The following is a 26,028-nucleotide window of genomic DNA, read 5'->3' as shown; positions in this document are numbered from 1 at the left end:
AGGAGCAAACTCTAAAACTCCAGTCTTTGAGCCTTGCTGGTTGTAAAAACTCAGGAAAATCCCCCTCTCATTTTTCCAGTCATTGGCTTTGGGAGAATTGTTTTCCTTGTATGATCCCCTATGTGCTCCTCTCTCTGTCTTTCTCTCTCTCTCCTCTCTCTGTAACCAGGTCTCCCTCCCTTCTGTAGCACATGCAATCCATTTTCCCGGAAACCAGGTCTCTGCATCTCCTACCTTCCACAATGTGGTCTCTTCTCTCCCTCTAGTTGTGCGTTTTGGTCTGTCAGTTTTCAGATGGATATCTTGGGTAGTCAGAATGATTTGATACTTATCTGTGTTCAAATGATAAGGCAAACTTTGGGTCTTCCTACTACTCTGCCATCTTAGCTCCCCACAAACTGTGTTATATTCTTTAATTTTTCATTTATTTGGGCTAGAAATTGTAAAGTAGAAAAAAGATAATTAAGGGGTGCCTGGATGGCTCAGTTGGTTAGGCATCCGACTTCAGCTCAGGTCATGATCTCACAATTTGTGGGTTCAAGCCCTGTGTCAGGCTCTGTGCCTGACTTCATATTCTGTGTCTCCCTCTAGCTCTCTGCCCCTCCCCCACTGGTGCTCTTTCTGTCTCAAAAATAAGTAAACATTAAAAAAAAGATAAATTCAAGTGTCTTCAAAGATTACCCAACATTCCTAAATGTACCCATTTCAAATTAAAATTTCATATGACAATAAATGCTAATGACCAATGCTCTTAGTTTTAAAATACATTTAGCCTCCTTAATTTTAGTGAAATTTAATTATTCATTCTGTCATACATGATGAGATTGAAGAAAGATAGCAACATACATGTATACATAATTTTGAGACATGTGTGATACCATCTATGTTTGTATGAAAGAGTACTTACATTTAAAAAAAATTATGGCTTCTGACTTAAGAATTTTAAATTTCTATTAATTACTTTCTCTCTGAATACTTTGCTGTAGGTCATGTATGCCATCAAAATTGACAGGAAAACATATACTCTCCATCTTGAAATACAGTAAGTGGCCATTCTTCTTTTCATATACTTTTCAGTTTCTTCAAGTTTTACAATCACTACCCTAAATTGAGCCTAAACAAGAGCATGACTATTATATTTAACTTGTTACATCTTTGTGATTCAAGTCAGATTAGAATTTCAAGTCTTCATCTTGAGATTTTAAATTTAATTTTGGAGCCAAATTCTGATTTAATGATGTAAATATTAATGTGTAACTAGGTAAATTAAAATTACTCTATGTAACTCCTTGAAATATAACCACAATAGCAATAATTAAAGGAATAACTCTATTTGTCCCTGTTTAATTTTGTTCACCTTCATGTCATTTTATATATTTATGTGATTTTAAGCATTTAACTAAATATTATGCCATAATTTTTTCTTATCTTGGTATAATATATAATTTAATCTCTTAAATTTTCTGTTTCCCACTTTTGCTCTTTGAAGAAACCAGTATTAATAATCTTATGTGTATCTTTCCACAATTTTCTATTCTTATTAAAAAATGTTTATTACTGGGGTTCCTGGGTGGTTCAGTCAGTTAAGTGTCTGACTTTGGCTCAGGTCATGATCTCACGGTTTGTGAGTTTGAGCCCCGCGTCGGGCCCTGTGCTGACAGCTCAGAGGCTGGAGCCTACTTCAGATTCTGTGTCTCCCTCTCTCTTTGCCCCTCCCTCACTCACACTATGTCTCTCTCAAAAATTAATAAACATTTAAAAAATTTTAAAAATGTTTATTATTTTTGAGCAGGGTGTAGTGGCAAAGAGAGGGACCTGAAGCAGACTCTGTGCTGATAGTAGAGAGCCTGTTGCAGGCCTTAAACTCTTGAACTGTGAGATCATGATCCACGGCATCTAAGTCAGATGCTTATCCAACTGAGCCACCCAAGTCCCTTCTACCATTTTCTATCTAAATTTCATCTTTCCCTTAAATAAAAATATAGAAACCTATTTTTTTTAAGTTTGTTTTTACACAGTTGGAAATAGTTTTGCTGCTAGCAGGTCTTATTTAATAATGTTCATTTTCTGGCTCTATGTATATATTTTAACTCATTCTTTAATAGATAGCATTCTATAGTATGTAATATTGACACATAAGTTATTTCAAGGAATTATCACTTGAGAGTACTGCAGTAAACATCCTTGTATGTAAATTCTTATGTAATAGAGGTTTTCTTTTGTAGGGTTGGTATTAAGAAATGGGTTTCTGCAACAAGAAGTATGAGTAATAGTAATAATAGTGACAACAACAACAACAAAAGTAACAGACATTTAAGGAGCACATGCCATTTGCCAGGTGTATTTCTAAGCAATTTGCATGTAGTAACTAATTTAATTTTCACAACAACCTTCTTTATTACTCACATTTTATATTAAGATTTTGAGAGAGATTTTCAGTTTCTGGAAAGAAAGTAGCAGTTTAGATTTTCAAAAGCATGCAATATGTGCTAAAATATTATATCACATCTTCGTGTCAATTTGTATTTCCCTAAATATCTTCTCTAAACAGTTATCAGCTATTTGTAGTTTCTTATTTCCAGTTGAATATTTATTTTTCAGAGCAGTTTTAGGTTCACAGCAAAATTGAGTAGAAGGTACAGAGAGTATCTGTATACCCTGTGCCTCCCACCCCCCACACATGTATAGCCTCCCCATTATCAACATGCCCCACCAGAGTGATACATTCATTATATTTGATGACTCCACATTGACATATCATTATCACCCAAAGTCCATAGTTTATCATAGTTTATATTTGTCTTAATTTTTCTTTATTTTATTTTTTTTTATTTTATTTTATTATTTTTGGGACAGAGAGAGACAGAGCATGAACGGGGGAGGGGCAGAGAGAGAGGGAGACACAGAGTCGGAAACAGGCTCCAGGCTCTGAGCCATCAGCCCAGAGCCTGACGCGGGGCTCGAACTCACGGACCGCGAGATTGTGACCTGGCTGAAGTCGGACGCTTAACCGACTGCGCCAGCCAGGCGCCCCTGTCTTAATTTTTCTATATTGACTTTTTTCTTTTGATTAAAAATTAAAAAAGGAAAATTCTGAGAATAATATATATCACTATGGATGACACACATGCAAGCATTTTATTTATGTATTTTTCTAAAAAGCATACGTGGCAAATAATAGTGAAATCTGTTATTCCCATGCCTAGATATATTCAGTTATTTCACTCCCCAGTGCTAATCACAGTTATGATACTGATACATATTCTTCTGCCATAATTTTATCATTCATCTGTATGCCTAGAGATTAAGAATCATCATGTTTTGACTATTACTTTAAATAGACACAAATGACACAGTACTCTTCTATATAATTTATTTATCTTAATATTGTAGACCAATAAAGTGACCCCAATTCTTTACCTTTCCCTGTATCTTCACTCTTTGCCATATAACTTTGAGTTTCTGTCATCAAGAGGTAGGATATATACATCTACCTCAGCCTCCCCACTCCCAGCCCTTGGATATGAGTTTATTTATGCAAGGCCAATTTCATGGGTATGTGGTCCCCCAGGACACTATGGTTAGACATGCCCTGTACATGGTTTCATTCTCTGCTGTTGCTGCCCTGAGATTCTTAATACTTTTGAACAAGAGACCTCATATTTTCATTTCACCACGGGCCCTGCAAATCATGTAGCCCATTCTGTGGCTATGTGACTGACTTTGGCCAAAAAGATGTTTAGCTGACTTGATTCAAACAGAGGTTTGAAAAAGCTCCCCTGTGTTCCTGCTCTCCATCTTGTTTGTCTGCCATCCCCATGAAAATATGCTGGGGCCAACTTTCTGGGAGATGGAGACAGGTGGGGCACAGCCAAGGTGCCCTAATCATCTCTAGATCACCCAACATTCAGCTGAATACCAGACCATTGAGCAAGCCTGGCCGCCATTAGCAGAACTGCTAAGGCTACTCGTACTTGACCCAGAAGTGTGAGCAATAGATACTTATTATGTTATTATGTGTAGTTCTGGTTTTGAGGCTGTGCTTTTTGTGCAACATTTTGCATAACATTTTTATTTGAGAGTCATTCATACAGATTTGTGCAGAATGAGTTAATTGATTGTAAATACATATGTAATATATATAAATCAAATAAATATATCTCCTTTATTATTTATTCAGCCATTTGTTCTCTTTATTGACTAGGCCTCTAATTCTGTTCTCAGCAAAGTATCTTTGACACATTTATTAAATTATTTATTTTTAACTGCCATTATTTTAGTTTGAGTGTCTTTTTTTTCTCTGAAATGGTCTCCTTTGAAAGCTTATTAACTTTTTAACTTGTTAAATTTTCTTGAAATAATGATTATTTTCTGTAATCAATTTCTTCAACTTCCTTAGGAACTTGCTTTTAAGTTTTGCCTTCTTCCCTTTTGTTGTTAATTTTCCTTACATTGGATATTGTTTTCCCTTGAATGATCATTTGTATTTCTGTTACTTCACTAAGGCAGACTTTTTTATTGTTTTGTGTAGAAGCAAAAGTATACATTTTTACTAAGGATGAATAAACTTGTAAACTAAACTGTTATCCTTTTAATTGTGCTTGTCAGAAAGCTGTTGAAATTCCTTTTCCTGGGAAATGATTCTGGATTTCCATTTCCACCACCTCCATTTACATGCTTAGTTACTAAAATGTGGCTCTGCTTTTTTGCCACATGTTCTAGGTACTTGCATCTAAACCAACCCAGGCGACTTGGCGTGTCCTTGAATATATGTACAATATGAGCTGATGAATACCAGTCTTTTTTTCTGGGAAGCTCTCTGGTTTTGTTATTTGAATTGAGGAAAAGGGAAAGCTGTCAGGAATGAGAGATGATAAAGCAGGTCTGGAAAGAGAAGTGGTGAAAGCAAACACTCTGTGAATGTTCTAGTCCTTCCTTGATTCTGGTCTTGAACTGCCCCTTGATATTTGGATCCTTGAGAAACCCTGGCAATAAATAATGGTGTCAGATTGTTCCATAAGAATCACTATCTTCTATGTAAGAAGATTAAACTTCAGTACCATTTATATGAGGTTTATCTATAGAGATCATTTAGCTTACAGAATTTGAGCAAAACACTGGTCTTCCACTTCTAAGCAAAGTCTTTAAGAACTATTGTGTGTCTCTACACTTTCTTTTCTCTTTCTGCTACAAGAAAGGCATGTTCCAGGGGTAAGAGGTATGTCTTTACCCAGGTTCTAGAATGAAAGTAGTGTGGAATTGACTCTGTAATAAACTTGTAAAGAACAATCGTTGTTTTAAGGCATTGAGAATTCTGGGATTGTTTTTACCAAAGCATAATTTCATGGAAACTGACAGGAAAAGCATATATTTTTTATTACCAATCCATGGCTGTTTGTTAGCAAATACTAACATATTTATGACATGAGTTTTATTGATCATTGAATGTAAAAGAAAACTTTGCCATGGGAATCTGGAAGTCCTAGTTTCTACTGTACATAAATCTATGTCATTATGGTGTCCCTACTGATATTATTATACTGCTTATTATTTTTTCTTATATGCACAATATACTGTCAGCAAACCAGATAATCAAGAGATGAGACCATTTAATTTTTAGATATTTGAGCTTGTAAAATTGAAAGTAAATTGCTTAATATCAGGATTCTATTTTTGTTAATGTTACTATTACAATGAAATGTTATTACTTTGGTTGAATTAGGTCATTTTTAGACCCTCATTTCCTGGTGTATGCATACAACAAATCAGGAGTATTGTATCCAGATTCTTCATTTACAAAGGTAAATTTTGCTTTTTGCTGTGTATATTTGCAGTTTTTTATATAGCTAAGGTGCCATTGGTGGGAAGAAAAAGGATGCTTTCTACCTCACAGAATTATTGGGCAAACAGATCAGAAACCCAAATATAATGTAACAATTACTGTGAAGGCAGATTAAATAGAACAACTACTTTTCAGATATGGAATTTAGGAATCCCTTATCCAAAAAGGTTGTTTAAACTATCAGAGGTCTGAGAAAGAAAGTGGGTTAAGGAGCAAAGAATAAGAAACCCCGAAACACAGAGTCATTTTAATTGAGATTTCATAGGACATGAGCAGTGGAGGAAGTGGTGGGAATTACTTTGTGGAAAGACCTTATAGAAAGGGATAGTGAGGATGCAAAAGTATATTGGTTACAGAATCTGAATAGGTTCACATGTGAGACATGAGTTTGTGTTGTTCCCAAAATGCAGATAGGAGTCAAGAAATTTTAAGTATGTGAGAAAGTTAGCTTTAGTCTGTGAGATGTGTGTGTGTGTGTGTGTGTGTGTGTGTGTGTGTGTGTGTGTGTTTGTGTGCTTGTGTCTGAACAGATGATTGGGAAGAAGTAAATGCAAGTGAAGGATAAGATTCTTCTGCTACATTGCAACTGAGAGAGGATGAAAATAAAAATCATTAGTACATTGTCTTTTTCACCACTTGCAATTAGAAAGCAGAACAAAATACATGAGAATCCTATTTTGAGACATTTGACAATAGGCTGATCAGGAAGTTTTTCTGAGAGAAAAGAAAGCCCAGAAGGTGAGTCATATTCAACTTGGCCCTCTGACTGAGGATAAAGTCTTAACCAGAGCATAGGGAGTTGGAACCAAGCAGAACTCAAAGAATTTGGAGTTCAGTGCTGCTGAAGCAGCTGGAAAGGGCATGACACAGGACCAGAGAAGAGGGGCCATCAGATGTGTGATTTTTTATGGGGAGGGGAGTTATGCTTATGTCCCTTACTAAAGATTAGGCTGCCTATGTGCTGGATAAAACTCTACTGAAGGGCAGAGAGTAGAATGGAGATAATACTAACGGTCAAACAGTATTGGGAGATGTTGGATTTTCAGCCCAGAGAGAGTAAGGTGACTTTGCTGACACCCTAGACATTCAGCTGAGACCAGAAAGGCTAATTCTTAGGAGGAAGGACCAAACTCTAGGGTAAGAGATACTCTTATCACCCCAGTTCCCTACCCAAGTCCTAAAACTTAGCAACAAGAGGATTAAGGAAGGTTGCCATTAAATTAATTGCCTTCCAATACAAAATGCAAAACTCTGCAAAGGGTTAAAACATAGTAGATGAAGGAAATAATGCATATAAGGGTAGAAATCAATGAGATAGAAAAATGAAAAAGAATAGAAAAAAAAATTTAAGCCCAGAATTTAGTTCTTTAAAAGGACTAACAGCATTAATAACCCCTAGTAAGGCTAAACTAGCACAAAACAAAATTCCATCACTATTAGGAATAAAAGGATATATGATTAGTCATACAGAAAATAAGATGATATTTTGGGGTATTAGGAAAACTTTATGCTAATTCATTTTATAGTTTAGATGAAATAGACTGTTTCCTTGAAAAGGACAACTTACCAAAATTGAGGGAAGAAATCATAGAAAATCTCAATCACTTGAAACCTATTTAAAAATTTGAATTTCTAAATAACCACATTCCCACGCCAGGTTTAGATGTTTTCACACTTTACCTATTGAGAGATAATTCTGATTGTTTCCAATTTACCTGTTAAAAATAATGTTTCTGTGAACATTCTGGGTAGTTCATTGTGTGGATATAATTTTTTATTTCTCTGGAATACATGTCTGGGAATATGATTGCCAGATCATATGGTAAGTGTAAGTTTATTTTTAAGAAAAAAATTACTAAGCTGTTTTTCAGAACATCTCTACCATTTTACATTTACACTGTCAATATATGAGAGATAAAGATTGCATTTTTGTCACCTTTGGTATTATCAAATTAAAAAAAAATTAGCCATTGTGATAGATGTATAGTGATTATCTCATGTAATTTTGATTTGTATTTTCCTAGTGACCAGTGATGTTGAACATATTTTCATGTACTTATTTGTTGCCTTCTGTGAAATGTCTATTAATGTCTTTTACCCATTTTTGAATTGGATTGCTTGGTTTTTACTCTTGATTTTTGAGCAATTTATATATTCTCAATACAGATCTTTTGCCAGATGTGTAGTTTGCCAACATTTATTCCCAGTCTGTAATGTGTCTTTACAGCCTGTTCATAAGGTATCTCATTGGTCAGAAGTTTTTAATGTTGATGAGGGTTAATTTATCAACTTTCCCTTTTTAATGGTGGTTTAGCTATCAAGCCTAGGAGCTCCATATATCTATCCCTGGTTCTTGAATATTCTGCTTTTGTTTCGTAAAAGTTTTATTTACATTTATGTTCACTTAAAAAAAATTTTTTTTAACATTTATTTATTTTTGAGACAGAGAGAGAGCATTAATGGGGGAGGGTCAGAGAGAGAGGGAGACACAGAATCCAAAACAGGGTCCAGGCTCTGAGCTGTCAGCACCGAGCCCGATGCGGGGCTTGAACTCACAGACCGCGAGATCATGACCTGAGCTGAAGTCGGACGCTTAACTGACTGAGCCACCCAGGCGCCCCTATGTTCACTTTTATATAGCTTTATGTTAGGTATTGGATTTGAATCAAGTTTCATTCTTTTGACAGAGGTTGTGCATTGAATTGCTCTTGTATCTTTGTGAGAAGGTCAGTGGGGCATATTTTTGTGCATATATTTCTGGGTTCTTCATTCTATTCAATTCTTTTATGTGTATACATATTTCTGCCACTATCATGCTGTCTTTAGTTTACCTGCATCTTAAACATTTGTGTAAACTATAGTGATTCTTCCCACTTATTCTCATTTTTTTAAGATTTTTAGACTATTCCAGATATTTTGATTTTTCAGATAGACATTTTTTTAATCTTTTATTTATTTTTGAGAGAGAGAGAGAGACAGAGCGTGAACAAGGGAGGGGCAGAGAGAGAGGGAGACACAGAATCCGAAGCAGGCTCCAGGCTCTGAACTGTCAGCACCAATGCGGGGCTCGAGCTCACGAACCATGAGATCAAGACCTGAGCCAAAGTGGATGCTTAACTGACTGAGCCACCCAGGCACCCCAATTTTTCATATAAACTTTAGACAAAACCTGCTATATGTATACAAATGGTGTTGCTAGGATTATGATAGACATTATGTCAAACCTATAGATCAGTTTGGGGGTAGTTGACATCTTTACTATGCTGAGTCTTCCAGTCCATGAATTCAACGAGTCTCTCCACTTATTTGATCTTTTGTTAAGTGTCTTTTATTAGCATTTTGTAATTTTAGCATTCAGATTCTGTATGTAGTTTTTTAGGCTTATACCAAAGTATTTCGTTTTCTTTGATGCAATTGTAAATGCTATTGTATTTCAATTTCAGTTTTTATATATTTGTTGTTATCTAGAATTGTATTCTTTTGATTTTAAAACCTACAACCTTGCTGAAGTTACATAATAATTCTATGATGGCTTTTTGTTTTGTTTTCATTTTTTTGGTAGATCTTTGTGATTCTCTAAATAGACCTGTCATTTACAAACATGAACATTTTTCTGTTTCATTTTCAATCTATGTGCTTTTATTCTCTGCTTAGCCTTACTGTGCTTGTTACAACTTCCAGTTGTGTTGAATCACAATAGTGAGGGCAGACACCCTCATTTTGCTCCCAATCTTAAGGATAAAATATTTACTCTTTTACCATTAAGGATAATGTTAATTGTAGGGTTGTTTTTAAAACATATTCTTTACAAAGTTGAGGACATTCTCCATTTCTGGTTTGCTAAGATTTCTTTTTTACATCAAAGTATGTGCATTTGATTCAATTAAATGCCTTTTCTGCCTCAGTTGATAAGATCACATAAATCTTTTTCAGCCTGTTGATATGATGGACTGCACTGATTGACTTTCAGATATTGAAAACAGTATCGCATATCTAGAAAAGCTACAACTTGGTCCTGCTATATAATTCTTTTTATTGGTGACTGGGTTTATTTGCTAATAATTTATTGGTTTTGTTGTTGTTAAAGTTCATGAGAAATATTGGTCTGTGACTCTGTGGCTTTCTTGTTTTGTACTGACTGTCTAATTTTTGTATTAGAGTAATACTGGCCTCATAAAATAAATTGAGAAGTATTACCTTCTCTTCTGTGTTTTGGAAGAAGTTGTTTAAAGTACATGTTCATTCTTAAGATATTTGGTAAAATTCTTTAGTGAAATCCCTGGACCTTTATGTATGTGTATGGTGGGAGATTTTTAATTACCATCTCACTTTATTTAATACTTATGGAAATACCTTATCTGTTTCATATGTATTGTTTTGGTGGTTTGTGTTTTTTAAGGAATTGGTCCATTCCATCTCAGGTATGGAATTTATGGGTATAATTATGTCACAGTCCTTATTATCCTTTTAATGACCACAGGAGTGTTTTGGTTGTAACATGATTAATTGCTGTCTTCTCTCTTCTTAACTTTAACAGTCCTGCTAGAGATTTTTCAATTTATTGAATTTATCAGAGAACCAGTTTTTTTCTTGCTTTTTCCATACTATTGTCTTATTTTCAATGTCATAGCATTTACCTCTTATGTTTATTACTTTCTCCCTTATATCTTACTTTGGGTTTATTTTGTGCTTCTTTTCTATTTGTTGGGGAAAACACTTGTATTTCTACCTGTGACCTCCTTTGTTTCTATTGCAAGCATTTTAGTGCTAAAATTTCCTGCTCAGCACTGCTTTACTGCACTCTGAAACAATGTGTTGTATTTTTATTTTAATAAGGGTATATGTATTTTTTTTTTAATTTCCTTTGAGGCTTGTTTGACTCATGTATTTTTTAAAAGTGCATTGTTCAGTTTCCAAGTGTTTGGAGATTTTTCCTGTTGTCTTTGTCAACTGATTTCTAGTTTGATTTCATTATGGTTAGAAAATGTACTCTGTATAATTTCAGATCTTTTAAATTGTGAAGGTTTGTTTTATGGTCCAGTATATTATGTATGTAGGTAAGTGTTCTTAGATACTTATGAAAAAATGTGTATTCCGCTATTGCTGGTGCAGTCTTCCATGAATGTCATATAGATCATTTTGACTGACGCTGTTTCAGTTCTGTATTTTTACTGATTTTCTGTCTAGCACTATCAATAACTGAATGGAGTGCATTGAATTATTTATTATTTTGTTTTTCTATCTTCTCTTTTAGCTGTATCAGTGTTTGCTTCACATATTTTGAAGCTCTATTGTTCGGTGCCTATACATTTAGGATTGCCATGTCTTCTTGATGGATTAATGCTTTCATGAATATGCAGTGAGTCTCCTTGTCCCTAGTAGATTTCTTTGCTAGTAAGTCCACTTTATCTGATATTAATAAAGCCATTCTTTGTCATAGACTCTGGGTCTAGAGTTCTTTCTTGTCTAGCAAGAGAGCGGGACATAGGATTGAAAGCAAGAGATGGCTAATGTCTGGGAAAAGACAAGAGCCCAGATTAAGGGTCCTTGTTCCGTTTTTATTAGGATCAGAAGGCTCACAAACATGATGATGGATGTGCACAAAGGGAAAATGAAACTGTGAACATTAACTCATGGACATGAGGGAAAGGGGGTTTTGAAGATATGCAGAGTTAGGGGTTTGGGTCAATGCAAAACAAAATCCTGGCCCCTGGGCTGTGGGGGTGGAAGGATGTTTACAGCAGACATGAGGTACCACCTCTGTTTACCTAAACTGGTCTAGGGGACAAGAAAGACAGAGCAAGTAACCTCAGGGTCAACAAGGCACCTTTCTTTTGTTAATTAGCTCCTCTCTGGGCAACTTCACCCACAGGGGTCTATAGCCCGATTTACCTGTTTACCAAATTTGGTCCTTCCTTCCTGTGAAAGTACTAAGTTTTCTGCTATAGTACTAAGTTGGTGGGCGCTTCTGCCCTGACTACCTAATCTTGTTTATTTCATATACCTATGTTCTATATTGGGGCCTTTGCCCCGTTCTCTCTATACTGGGGCCTCTGCCCCCCCCTTTTATTTATTTAATCTTGTTTACCCAAACTTGGGTGTGAGTGTCCTATGGCTTCGTAATTCTTTATGCCTTGTTAACCCATCAGTGCAGGCTCAGGGAATTCCTAAGCTTATTCTCTACAATTCTTCTTTGTTTTATAAATATTTTCATTACATAAATCTTCCATCCTTTTAATTTCAGTCTACCTATGTTATTGTTTGAAGTAAATTTCCTATAGAGAATATTTAGTTGGGCCATGGTGGGTTTTTTTTTCTCGCATCTATCCTAGCATCTGGTATTTTATTTGATGTTTCTATACTCATACATTTAAAGTAATTATTTATATGTTAGAGATTTTGTTTGCCATAATGTACATATATTTCTGTTTTCTTTTCTATGTTTCTCATATCTTTGTTCCTCTCTTATTGCCTTCTTCTGCATTACTTGAACATTTTTAGGATTACATTGTGATTATTTGTAGGGTTTTAAAGTATTTTCCTTATTACAATTTCCTTTTTTTTCTTTTTTTCTTTTTTATTAAAATTTTTTTTAATGTTTATTTATATTTGACAGAGAGAGAGAGACAGAGACAGAGACAGAGACAGAGCATGAGTGGGGGAGGGGCAGGGAGAGAGGGAGACACAGAATCTGAAACAGGCTCCAGGCTCTGAGCTGTCAGCACAGAGCTCCACACGGGGCTTGAACTCAGGGACAGGGAGATCATGACCTGAGCCAAAGGCAGACACTCAGCCAACTGAGCCACCAGGTGCCCCAACAACTTTCTTAATATTTGCTCTAGATATTACAATATACATATATAACTTATAATAGTCTACTATTGTGGAATTTTTACTACTTCAAGTGAATTATCAAAAATTATTTCTATGTAGGTTCCTTTAACCTCTACATTTTTAAGTTATAATTGCCTAAATATCCCTATCTGTATCTTAAGTCACATGATATTGTATGATTTTGCTTCAACTACTAAATATGATTTAAGAAACTCATGAGGGAAACGATAGCCCACTATACTTACTACTATTTTTATCTATTCTGGTTTTCCAGATTCTTGAATTCCATGTCTTTTTGTGATATTAGCTTTCACTTTTGGAATTTCTTTCTGATATTCTTTAAGGGTATGTGTGCTAGTAATAAAGTCTCCTGGTTTTCTTTTGTCTGAGAAAGACTCTCTTTTTCCTTCATTCTTAAAGGATAAACTTTCCAGATACATAGAGTTCATGTTTGACTGTACTTTTCTTTTTCCTTCTTTCTTTCTTCCTTTCTTTCTTTCCTTTTCTTTTCTTTTCTTTTCTTTTCTTTTCTTTTCTTTTTTTTTATTGTACCTTTTTTTTTAGCACTTGGAAATTGCTGTAGTTTCTTTATAGCCTCATTACTTCAGATGTGAAATCTGCTGTCATTCAAATTGGTGTTCCCCTATAGGCTATGTGACATTGCTCTCTGGTTACTTTGAAGATATTTCTATTGGTTTTGTTAATTGTTAATTGTGATGTTTTGTTCCTGTGAGTTATTTTGGGTCCATTCCCTTTGCAGTTTGCTCATCTCACGGAACCCAAATGTTTATGCCATTTGTTAATTTTGTGAAAGTTTCAGCAGTATTTCTTTTTCTTAATTTTTATTTATATTGGGCACCTGGGTGGCTCAGTCGGTTAAGCATCCAATTTTGGCTCAGGTCATGATGTCATAGTTTGTGAGTTCAAGCCCTGCGTCGAGTTCTGTGCTGACAGCTCAGAGCCTGGAGCCTGTCAGATTCTGTGTGTGTGTCTCTCTCTCTCTGCCCTCCCCAGCTTGCACACTGTCTCTCTCTTTCTCTCGCAAAAATAAATAAACGTTAAAAAAATTTATATATATTTTTGTGTGGCAAAAATACTTAACGTGAGTTCTATGCTCTTAACAAATCTTATGTATACATTACATTATTATTGAGCATAAGTATGATGTTGTATAGAAGCCACTAGAATTTATTCATCTTGCTTGACTGAAACTTTTTTTTTAAAGTTTATTTACATATTTTTAGAGAGAGAGCGAGAGTGTGCAAGTTGGGGAGGGACAGAGAGAGAGAGAGAGAGAGAGAGAGAGGGAGAGAAAATCCCAAGCAGGCTCTGTGCTGTCAGTATAGAGCCCTGATGAGCTGTGAGATCATGACCTGAGCTTAGATCAAGAGTTGGACACTTAACCTACTGAGCCACCCAGGGACCCCTTGACTGAAACTTTCACTACTTAGTAAGTGTCCATTTCAGCATTTCCCCGGTACCTGGAAAGCACCATTTCAGTCTTTGGAGCTATGAATTTGGATGTTTTAAATATTTCACATAAAAGGACTCACAATATTTGTCTTCCTGTAACTGGCTTATTTCACTTAGCATAATGTCCTTGAGGTCCATACATGTTGCATATATTGCAGAATTTAATTTAAGGCTGAATAATATTCCATTAAATGTATATACCACATTTTTTAACTCTACCTATCTATTGGTGGACCGTTAGGTAGTTTCCACATCTTGTCTCTTTTGGATAGTGCTGCAACGAACACAGGAATATCAATAGCTCCCCATGATCCTATTTTCAGTTCTTTTGAATAACTACACAGAAATGACATCACTGGATCGTATGCTTATTCTACTTTTAATTTTAAAAATTTTTAATGTTTATTTTTGAAGGGGGGTGGGCAGAGAGAAAGGAAGACACAGAATCTGAAGCAGGCTCCAGGCTCTGAGCTGTCAGCACAGAGCCTGATGCAGGGCTCGAACTCAAGAAATGTGAGATCATGACCTGAGCTTAAGTCAGACACTTAACTGGCTGAACCACCCAGGCTCCCCTCTACCTTTAATTTTTAGAGGAACTTTCACTCAGTTTTCTATAGCAACTTGCACCATATCATATTCTCACTAATGGTGTACAACAGTTCCAGTTTCTCTACATTTGCCAAGTCTTGTCTATTTTTATATGATCATCACCATCCTAACAGGTGTGAGATGTTATCTCATTGTGATGTTGGCTTGTGTTTCCCTAATAACCAGGGTTGGGTGTATTTTCATATACCTGTTGGCCATTTGTATGTCTTCTTTGGGAAATGTCTGTTCAACAATTTTAACAATGTTAAGTCTTTCAATCCATGGACATGGAATGTCTTTCCATTTGTTTGTGTCTTGTTTAATTTCTTTCATCAATACTTTGTAATTTTCAGAGTACAAGTATTTAACCTTAAATTTATCCCTAGGTATTTTATTGGTGTGTGTGTGTGTGTGTGTGTGTGTGTGTGTGTGTCATTTCAAATGGGGTTATTTTCTTAATTTTCCTTTTAGATAAGGAAGGTTTTATTTTCATTTTATTTTTTTGTATGTTGATCTTGTGTCCTGCAACTTTACTGAATTTCTTTTGTGTGTGTATGTAAAATCTTTAGGTTTTCTACATATGAGATCACGTCATCAAAGAAATACAATTTTTCTTCTTCCTTTCTGACTTGAATGCCTTTTATTTCATTTTCTTATCTAATTACTCTGGCTAGAACTTGCTGTCCTACATTGAATAGAATTGGTGAGATTGGGCATCCTTGCTTTGTTCCTGATCTAAGAGGAAAAGCTTTCAGTTTTTCACTGTTGAATAAAATGTTATTTTCATAAATAACATTTCATAAATAGCCTTTTATTATTTTGAGGTAATTTCCTTCTATTCCTAGTTTGTTGAGAGTTGTTATGAAAGTATGTTGAATTTTGCAAATTCTTTCTCTTACTATTATTCAGATGATCATGTGATTTTTATCCTCTACACTGTTAATGTGGTTTATCAAATTAATTGATTTTTGTGCATTAAACCATGCTAGCACTGCAGGGATAATCTAACTTGGTCTTGATGTAAAATAATTTTACATTTTTTGGATTACATTGGATTTGGTTTACTGGTATTTTGTTGAGAATTTGCGTCTGTATTCATGAGGGCTTTTGACTTGTAGTTTTCTTGTGGACTGTGTGTATGGCTTTTAAATCAGTGTAATGATGGCCTCGTAAAATAGTTTGGAAATGTTCCCTCCTGTTTAATGTTTTTTGGGACAGTGTGGGAAAGATTGTTGTAATTCTTACTTAGGTGTTTGGGAGAGTTCATCAGTGATGTCATTTGGTTTTAGGCTTCTCTTTGTTATGAAGTTTTGATTACTGATTCAGAGTCCATACTAGTTGTAGGTTTGTTCAGATTTTCTGTTTCTTCATGATTCGGTTTTGGTAGGTCATATGTTTCTAAGAACATGCCCATTTTCTATGATATCCAGTTGTTGGTGTATAATTATTAATAGTATTCTCTTTTGATCTTTGCTTTCATATCTGATTTTATTTATTTGTGTCTTCTCTTTTTTCTTAATCTACCTGGGGGTTTGTCAATTTTGTTTATCAAGTTGTTCAAAGAAACAACTCTTATTAGTTCCATGATTTTTTCTATTGTTTTCTTAATTTTTTACTTTTTATTTTCTTTATTTCTTCTCTGACCTTTGTTATTTCTCTCTTTCTGATACTTTGGCCTTAGTTTATTCTTCTATTTTTAGTTCTTTGATGTGTGAAGTTAGTTTATGGATTTGAGATCTTCTTTTTCTTCAAGTATGTGTTTACCAACACATAGATCAATGGATCACATAGATTACAGACACCTAGATCAATGGAACAAAATGGAGAACACAGAAATAAACCCACAATTATATGGTCAATTCATCAATGACCACAGAGGCAAGAATACACAATGGGGAAAAGACAATCTGTTCTTTAAATATCTGGTAGAATTCTCCTGGGAAGCCATCTGACCCTGGACATTTCTATGTTGGGAGGTTTTTACTTACTGATTAAATTTCTTTACTGGTTATAGGTCTGTTCAAATTTTCTATTTCTTCCTGTTTCAGCTTTGGTAGTTTGTATATTTCTAGGGACTTACCCATTTCTTCCAAAGAGCCCAGTTTGTTGGCATATAAATTTTCATAATATTCTCTTATGATTGTATTTCTCTGGTGTTGGTTGTGATCTCTTCTCTTTCATTCATGATTTTAATTATCTGAGTCCTCTTTTTTTTTTTTTTCATGTGTCTGGCTAGGGGTTTACCACTTTCATAAATTCTTTACAAGAAACAGCTCTTAGTTTTGTTGATCTATTCTACTAGGGTTTTTTATGTTTCTATATCATTTATTTCATCTCTAATTTTTATTATTTCCATTTTTCTCCTGGCTTTATGCTTTATTTGCTCTTCCTTTTCTTGTATAAGGTTAGGTTAACAATTTGGACTTTTCTTTTTTCTTGTTATAGGCCTGTATTGCAATCTACTTTGCTCTTAGGACACCTTTGTTGTATATCAAAGGGTTTGGACTGTCATGTTTCCATTTTCATTTGCTTCCATGTATTTTTTTTTAATTTTTTTTAATGTTTATTTATTTTTGAGACAGAGAGAGACAGAGCATGAATGGGGGAGGGGCAGAGAAAGAGAGGGAGACACAGAATCAGAAGCAGGCTCCAGGCTCTGAGCCATCAGCCCAGAGCCCAACGCAGGGCTTGAACTCACGGACCACGAGATCGTGACTCAAGCTGAAGTCAGACGCTTAACCGACTGAGCCACCCAGGTGCTCCAGCTTCCATGCATTTCTTAATTTCTTCTTTAATTTCCTGGTTAACCCATTCACTCTTTAGTATGATGCTCTTTGACCTCAATGTATTCCTGGTCTTTCCGAATTTTTTCTTGTGGTTGACTTCAAGTTTAATAGCATTGTGGTTGGAAAATATGCATGGTATGATTTCAGTCTTTTTGTAGATGTTGAGTGCTGATTTGTGACCCAGTACATGATCTATTCTGGAGAATGTTCCATGTGTACTTGAAAAAAATGTATATTCTGCTGCTTTAGAATGAAATGTTCTGGGGGCACCTAGGTGGCTCAGTTGGTTAAGTGTCTGACTTCAGCTCAGGTCGTGATCTCACAGTTAGTGGGTTCGAGCCCAGCATTGGACTCTGCTGACAGCTCAGAGCCTGGAGCCTGCTTCTGATTCTGTGTCTCCTCTCTCTCTGCCCCTCCCCAGCTCTCTCTCTCTCTCTCTCAAATAAATAAACATTAAAAAAATTTAGAATGGAATGTTCTGAATATATATGTTGAGTCCATCTGGTCAAATTTATTATTCAAAGCATTGTTTCCTCGTTGATTTTCTGCTTAGATGATCTGTCCATTTCTGTAGGTGGAGTGTTAAAGTCCCCTACTATTATTTTATTATTATCAATGAGTCTCTTTTTGTTTGTCATTATTTGATTTCTATATTTGGGTACTTTCTAGTTGAGGCCATAAATATATACAATTGTTAGATCTTCCTGATTGATAGATTTCTTAACTATGATATAGTGCCCTTCTTCATCTCTTGTTACAGATTCAACTTAAAATCTAGTTTGTCTGATATAAGTGTGGCTACTCTAGATTTCTTTTAGTGTCCGTTAGCATGACGGACATCATGGTTGCATCCCTTCAATTTCAATCTGCAGGTGTCTTTAGGTCTAAAATGAGTCTCTTGTAGACAACATATAGATGGTTATTTTTTATCCATTCACATACCCTATAGCTTTTATTGGAGCATTTAGTCCATTTACATTCAGAGTGATTATTGATAGATATAAATTTAGTGCCATTGTGTTACCTGTAAAGTTGGTGTTTCTGGTGATGTCCTCTGTTCCTCTAGTCTTTGTTGCTTTTGATCTTTCTTTCCCACACAAAGAGTCCCCTTCAATATTTCTTGCAGATCTGGTTTAATGGTGACAAACTCCTTTAGTTTTTATTTATCTGGGAAACTATTCTCTCTCCTTCTATTCCAAATGACCACCTTGTGGAATAAAGTGTTCTTGGCTGAATATTTTCCCATTCAGCATGTTGAATACATCTTGTCACTCCTTTCTGGACTGCCATGTTTCTGTGGATAGATCTGCTATGAACCTGATATGTTTTCCCTTGTAGGTTAAGGACTTTTTTTTTAACCTTGCTGCTTTCAGGATTCTTTCCTTGTCTGTGTGTTTTGTTAATTTGACTATGATATATCTTGGTGTGGGCCAGCTTTTATTGAATTTGATGGGAGTTCTCTGTGCCTCTTGAATTTTGATGTCTATTTTCTTCCCAAGATTAGGTAGATTTTGAGCTATTATTTGCTTCTGCCCTCTTTCCCTCTCTTTTTGTGGGACTCCTATGATACGAATATTACTATGCTTTAAGGAGACACTGAGTTCCCTAAGTCTACATTCGTGATCCAATAATTTTCTTTCCCTCTTGTTTACAGCTTTATGATTTTCCATCATTTTATCTTCTATATCACTGAATTGTTCTTCTGCTGTCTGCTTCATCCATCCTCATTGTCATTGTATCTAGTCAGTTTTGCACGCAGTTGTAGTATTTTTTATTTTGGCCTGACTAGGTTTAGTTCTTTTATCTCTGCAGTAGGGGATTCTCTACAGTCTTCTATGCTTTTCTCAAGCCCAGCTAGTATCCTTATTTACTATCTTTTTTTTTTTGTTTTTTTGTTTTTGTTTGTTTTTAATTCTGGTTCAGGCATTTTACTTATATCAGTCTTGATTAAATCCCTGGCCATTACATCTTCCTGTTCTTTTTGGGGGGTCACTTCCTCCATCTTGTCATTTTTTCTAGGTCATTGTTTTTTTTGGTAGTTGTTAGGAAAGCCTGTTATATTCCTGCTTCTGAGAGTAGTGGCTATATTAAGAAGAGATCCAATACTTTCTTGGGTCTGGTGCTTCAGGAGGTGTTTCAGAGTGTGCACTCTGCTGTTGTGTTTTGGCTGCTCCTTCCCTTAGGTCAATCCTCTGCAGAGTTTCTCCTTGCCTGCAGTAGGGGTGTTTGGACCTCATCCACTGTGTGGCAATTTTTAAGTAGGTGTGTTTGGTCTGCTTGTTAAACGAAGCTAGATTCTATTCCCCCTAGAGCTGAAGCTTTGCAGCACTCTCTGTTTAGTAGACTTGGTGTGTGCAAGGTGTTTGTGCTGGTCTTCTGGGAGAGATATGCAGACTTGCCCTAGTAGACATGTGCCTGCAGGGTGCAGTGGGGTGGGGCTTGGTGTAAGCAGGCTATGGCTTCCACTGTGGGATGCTGTGTTGCTCGTTGACCTGGTCAGTGCTATTGGATGTGGGGGAAATGGCTTCACTCTACTCTCTAGTTTCTGGACTGGGTAGTTTCTGCCTACCACTCTTCAGGAAGCCCTCATAGAAGAGCAAACAATCACCCCTCATGTGTCCCTGGCCTCTGTCAGATCCTTGCCTTTACCCTGTCTATGTCTGAGCTGTATGCCTGCCAGGTGGCACAGTATTCTTGTGATTTATCTCAGGTGTGTATCTGTTTTTTAAAACTTTGCATTTGGGGGAACTATGTGGCACAGTTCCACACTGATCTCTGGGGAGGGTCTCACCACACTGTGCTAGTTTACCCTCATGCTAGTTTACCCCATAAAGGGAGTTGCATGACCATGCAGTGGTTTAGAATTTATGGTAAAGCATAACAAAAAGCTGGCACCAGGGTTTGCTGCTTTCAGCTGATGTCTCTGTTCCTGTGCTACTCAATAGAGCAGTACTTTGACACTGCCAGTTCTTTTGTCCCCAGAGAGGCAGTGCCACCCCTCCTAAATGCACTCCAAGAAGGGGAACTGTTTCTCCCTATGTGACCCAGGGATCCTCAGACCATGCTTTCCCTTCCAGGTCTCTGTCTTCCATCCCCACTGGAGCACTACTAAGCCTCTTGGGCATGACCCCAGTGATTTAAGGGACTTCTAATACTTCAGACTTTGTACTCTACTGTTTATATAAGCTTGTGGCTGGCATTCAGCCCCTGTCCCTATCCTAGTCAGTGGTTTTGGGGAAGAATTTTTCTTGTGCAGTCGCCTATGTGTGCTTTCTTTCCTCTGACCCCTCCCGTCTCCTCCCCTTCCATCCCCTCCCCTCCCTTCCCCTCCCCTGTCCTGTCCCGTCCTGTGATCAGGGCTCTCCCCTTTGTGGCACCTGCTGTTCTTTTCTCCCCCAAATCAACTCTTTGCATTTCCTACCTTCCACGATGTGGCTGTTTTTCTCCCTTTAGATGTTGAGTTTGTTCTCTCAATTTGAATTCTTGGGTGTTCAGAATGGGTGTTGATATTTATCTGGCTGTGTTTGAGGTATGAGGCAAGCTTAGAGTCCCCTTACTCCAAGATCTCAACTCCTTCCTCTGTTTGGTACTTTTAAAAAATATTTTCTGTCTCTGAAAATTGTAATTGAAATTGTCAATTTGTTCATGCATTGTCCTCTGGACCTCAGTGAACATTTTAAATTCTCTGTGAGGTAACTTATTTAATTTTATTTAATTAGCATCCATTTCTGGAGATATCTTTTTCCTTTATTTGAAATGTCTTTTCCTGATTACTCATTTATTTGACTCTCTGTTTTGGTATCTGCTCATTAGACAAATTAGTTGCTTTGCCCAGTCTTCACTGACAGGCCTTGTACAGAAAAGTATCTCAACAAGTCATCCTGTCCAATCATTTGGGGGGCCTCTACCGAATCTTTTTCTCTCCAGGGGGAAACATGCATCTGTGCTTTTTCCTGCTCTGTGTTGATCAGGAGAGAGGATTAGTAGCATCTACCCTCACAAGCTGCCGCCTCTATTCTCACCCAAGCAACTATATTGTGCTTGGCCCATCTGTGTTCCAGGATTGGTGAGAAAGATGACAGTTCTTTTGGCAGTTTTGGTGAAGTAGGGAAACTACATGTATGGATCAACTTTTTCCTTCCTCAAGGAGAAGCAGAGCTGGCATCTTTTTGTCCACTTATTCTGTGCTTAGTGGGGACATGGGGGAGAAACCCATGGTGTCTACTAGCCCAAGTCTCTATCTCCATTGTTGCCTGGATGGCCAGGTCGTGCTGAACCTATTAGAGCTCCAAGACCAGTGAAATGGGTTCTAGTTCTTTAGGTAGCCCCTTCAGAAAAATTGGGGCTCTAGACATGAGGACAAACCTGTTTCATGCTCTGGGTTAGGCTGGGAGCTAGAGGGCCATTGTTTTGTGATCATATAGCAGTGCTCTGGGGCAGTATCCCTATTGAAAGGGGATACCAAATCTCTATATTGGCTTTGGTGAGTCTGATTTTGCATTTTCCCAGAGTGTGCCCCTACACACTTTTTAATTAGTTTAATTAGCTTTTTAATTAGTTTCAGATTTCTTATAAAAGAAATTTGTCTGTGAATTGTTGCTGAATTCATTTGTTTTTGAAGGGGTGGGGGGTGGGAGTCTAAGGTTTCCTACTCTGCCATCTTCCTGACCAGAATTTTAGCTTTTATTTCTTTGAATACTTTTCAGCCCTATATTCTTTCTGTTCTTTTCCTCAGATTCTGATATTTATTTTAGATTTCTTGTTATCGTTCCACGGGTCCTTGGGGCTCTGTTTATTTTCTTAGTTCCTTTGTCTCTGTTATATATATTGAGTAAATTCTATTGATCTCTTCTCAAGTTCATTGATTCTATCCCTTGCCATCTCCACTTTACTTATCAGTCTATCAAATATGTTTTTTGTAGATTTGTTTATTCTATTTTTTAGTTCTAATATTTTTTTATCTGTTTTTATGGCTTCCATTTATTTTCTGATATTTTCTGTTCTTTAATTTTTTTCAAGATTATTTGTAATTGTTTACTGAAGCAATACTATCACAGCTACTTTAAAATCTTCATTAGTTCCAACATGTGGCTTATCTCAATATTGTTATCAGTTGGTTTTCTTTTCCCATTCTTGTGATTTTTATGGTTCTTGGTGTAATGTGTGATTTTTGGTTGTGTCCTTGACATTCAAATCTATTGTTAAGAGACAGTAACCCAAGTTTAGATTTAGTGTGGTTTGTTGTGCCAATGACAATTTCACTTTTGAGGTGCTTTTAATGTTACTCTATTGTGATTCAGAAGCTCCTACTGGATCTCTGCTGATACAGCCTATAGTGGTAAAAGGTACTTTCCTGGGCCACTTTGTATTACTAGGTGGGGTTGGGTGATGAAGGTCCCATGGGATAGAGAGCATTTACTCTGGCTCTTCTCTAGCACTGTCAGTGCACTTCTCACTCTGATAGTGCCCCTGGGTGAGGAAAGTTCCTATCTGGAAATTCTTGTCCTTTGTGTTGGGGGTGTTGAGAATTATTTCATGAGGCTCATTTTCTCCCACTGGTGCAAAGCCAGGAGCTACAGAGACTGAATTGCTCTCTGCCGCTGGGTAGAGGATTTGGACATGGTTTGTATTCCACCTTTTTGTAAGGGCTTGTAGCATAGTCTGTTGGAACTAGTGCAGACAGAGGTGGCTGCTGCTGTTCCTTAGCATGGGGCAGGGTGTGCCCTGCCACTGTCAGTGGGTGGGGAATAGGAGTTAAGCCTAGTTTTGAGAAAAAGTGAATGGTTACTGATGGACATGTATATCTGGGAGCTAATAGCATATAAACAAATTTATGGTACAGAATGTGATGATACTTTTCATTGCACAACATTAACAAAGGAACAGGATTGACTCTAGTTATCACTAGATTTTTAAGGGAAGAAAGGGAATATTCACTGAATGAGAATATTAGGGGAGATCCTGGGAAGACTAATGCTGTGAACATCTAGAGGGAGAAGAGCTTGAACTAGTGATGGTGAGCTATATAGATTAAATAATATGGTGAGATATTAAAGAGAAATAAAACTGAGGAAATCTCAGTTAACATGCTTTTGGGTAGCTTGGAAAAGAGAAGTGAAATGTTCACATTTGAAGTCACATTGATGCCGCTAATTACATTAAATTAGCAGCTATAGATTATACATTCAAGAAATGTACTCAAATAAAAAAATTTAAATAACCTGACAAAAAGAGAAAAACTCCAGCTGAATCATTAAAAATAATACTGTAAAAACTAAGATCATAACACAGAGTCAAGATTAAAAATACAATGATCATATTTGAAAGAATCAAAGTTTACAAGTTAGAAAAAAAACAAGAAAAAATGTGGCTGAGAAAGAAAAGACACAGATAAGAAAGTTATTCATCAAAAATTAAATATTCTAGCAGTAAGTTATTTTGGGGAGGACAGAAGTAATGATTATTTATAATCTAAAGAGGGTTAAAAGAGATTGTGCATAGATAACAAGGAAATGGAATGCCTGGTAAATAATATTATGGTGATGACTAAATCTGAATGTTTGATGATGTCTAGGAAGTAAGGTAAACCTAAAACTTTATTTACAAATCACTCATGAATGTATCTTCATATGCTTCTGTTTAGGGCCATTGCTTTTATCAAGGATACACCGCAGAGATTCCAAAATCAGTTGTGACACTTAGCACTTGTTCTGGACTCAGGTACTGGCATATTCCAGAGATGTACATGATTGACAATCTTGTGTGATCCTTTAATTTTTAGAAACATCTTAAAGGATAGAGTGAAGGCAAAGAAAATAGACTTTGATTGTGTTTCTGCTCATATACTTTCTTTTCTCCCCCTCTCTTATCATTTTTCCTTTTCTCCTTGTCTCTGTCCCAGGCTTGCAGTCTTAAAATTTATGCAGGAACCACCCCCACCCCCAGTATGAAGAATATTCACATTCCTCAGTCACACTAAAACCACAATGAATCCTAAATGGCATAGTAGGCAAAAAAGGTATAAAATAAAGTTTGAAAGTCTGTCCATGTAAGAAGGGATGATTCTTCGACATCAGACTGCAAAGACAACTGTTAAATTTCTATAAAATGTTATTTAATGGTGATTTACATTTCTTAGTGGGGAGTCTATATTATCTTTTTATTTCTTTTTTGTGTGTTTAAATATCTAGGGGATTATTGCAGTTGGAGAATGTCAGTTATGGCATTGAACCATTGGAATCTGCAGTTGCATATGAGCATATGCTTTATCAAATAAATAATGATAAAGTTGATTTTTCTCCCTTACAAGAAAATTATTCTATCACCCAATTGGTAGATCCATCCTACAGGATTCTTGTGAAATCAGAAGTAAGTAACCCCTTTTATGAAATCTTCATTGTGTTACTTCTAGTAAATTTATTCATGTTGGGAATTGACTATATTAAAACCTTCTGTTGTAAGATATTTATTTTTAAATGTATTTTGATGTTTAGTCAGATAATATTTACAAACTGTAATAGGTATAAACACACATAATTTAAAAATCAAAGTACTCACATTTCCGTAATTGAAAGTGTATTTCATGCATATAAAAAGTTTCATTGTCACTGAATTTGCATACTACTAATACAATGGTATCCAAATCTGCTGATTATTAATTTGTCTGCATTTTCCTTACCAGAAAATTTTTCTTTATTATTTTTATTAAAAATTTAAAATTAGAACAGAGGGAAAAAAATTGTCCCAAAGGTCATCATCTCAAAATAGTGCTAGAAGTTTGGATTATCTGTTCTAATTATTTTTATATATCTAGTTATAAATGTAGATTTATAAATATGTAGATAATTTTTAAACAAAAAATTGTATAACCACAAATGCTTTGAAATTTCCTTTTTGCTATCAAAAGGAAAATACACATTATATTACATTTATTATTATTTACAATTAAATAATATTTGGGTTAGCATCTATTAAAATATTAAACATATGCATATGTAAGGATAATAAGAATGGGCCCTCATGTTATTTTCTAAAGATAAATGCAGTTGTGGAATCCATTATCATCATTTTGATGTATGGTATTTTATAGTTTTCATATATATGCATAAACTTGAAATGTATATATTTTATAAAATTATGCCATTTTTGCATATTTATATTTTTATATTAAGTAATCCATCTGCATGAGTTTACAATAGTTTTGAACAATTACACTTTGATTATAAATGCTCACACTTAAGGTAGGCATATTTCAAAGGCTTTTTCATGTGTGTGTGTGTGTGTGTATGCATATATATATATATATATACACACACACACACACATATATATACACATATATTTGTATATATAGGATATATATGTATATATCCTAACTTTTCATATATATATATATGTATATATAGGGTTTATATAGGATATATATGTGTATATCCTAACTTTACATATATATGTACTTTTCATATATATATATGTATATATATACTTTTCATATATATATATACT

The 26,028-nt window shown here is 35.7% G+C and overlaps 1 protein-coding gene across 1 annotated transcript in view; it reads left to right on the top strand.

The window, feature by feature from the left end:
- The window catches only part of LOC124521323 (A disintegrin and metallopeptidase domain 3-like), a 116,226-nt gene that overhangs the window by 9,538 nt on the left and 80,660 nt on the right, over nucleotides 1–26,028 (top strand). The window contains exons 3-6 of the mRNA XM_047092420.1: nucleotides 987–1,042; nucleotides 5,723–5,801; nucleotides 24,167–24,243; nucleotides 24,714–24,891. Coding sequence (XP_046948376.1) covers nucleotides 987–1,042; nucleotides 5,723–5,801; nucleotides 24,167–24,243; nucleotides 24,714–24,891 — 390 coding nt within the window. The remainder of the gene's footprint in view (nucleotides 1–986; nucleotides 1,043–5,722; nucleotides 5,802–24,166; nucleotides 24,244–24,713; nucleotides 24,892–26,028) is intronic.

Source organism: Lynx rufus, unplaced genomic scaffold (assembly GCF_022079265.1).
Source record: "Lynx rufus isolate CCGP_SWC_20201006 ecotype Redwood Valley unplaced genomic scaffold, mLynRuf1.p SCAF_3, whole genome shotgun sequence".
NCBI lineage: Eukaryota > Metazoa > Chordata > Mammalia > Carnivora > Felidae > Lynx > Lynx rufus.
This window is presented reverse-complemented; position numbering and strand designations above follow the sequence as displayed.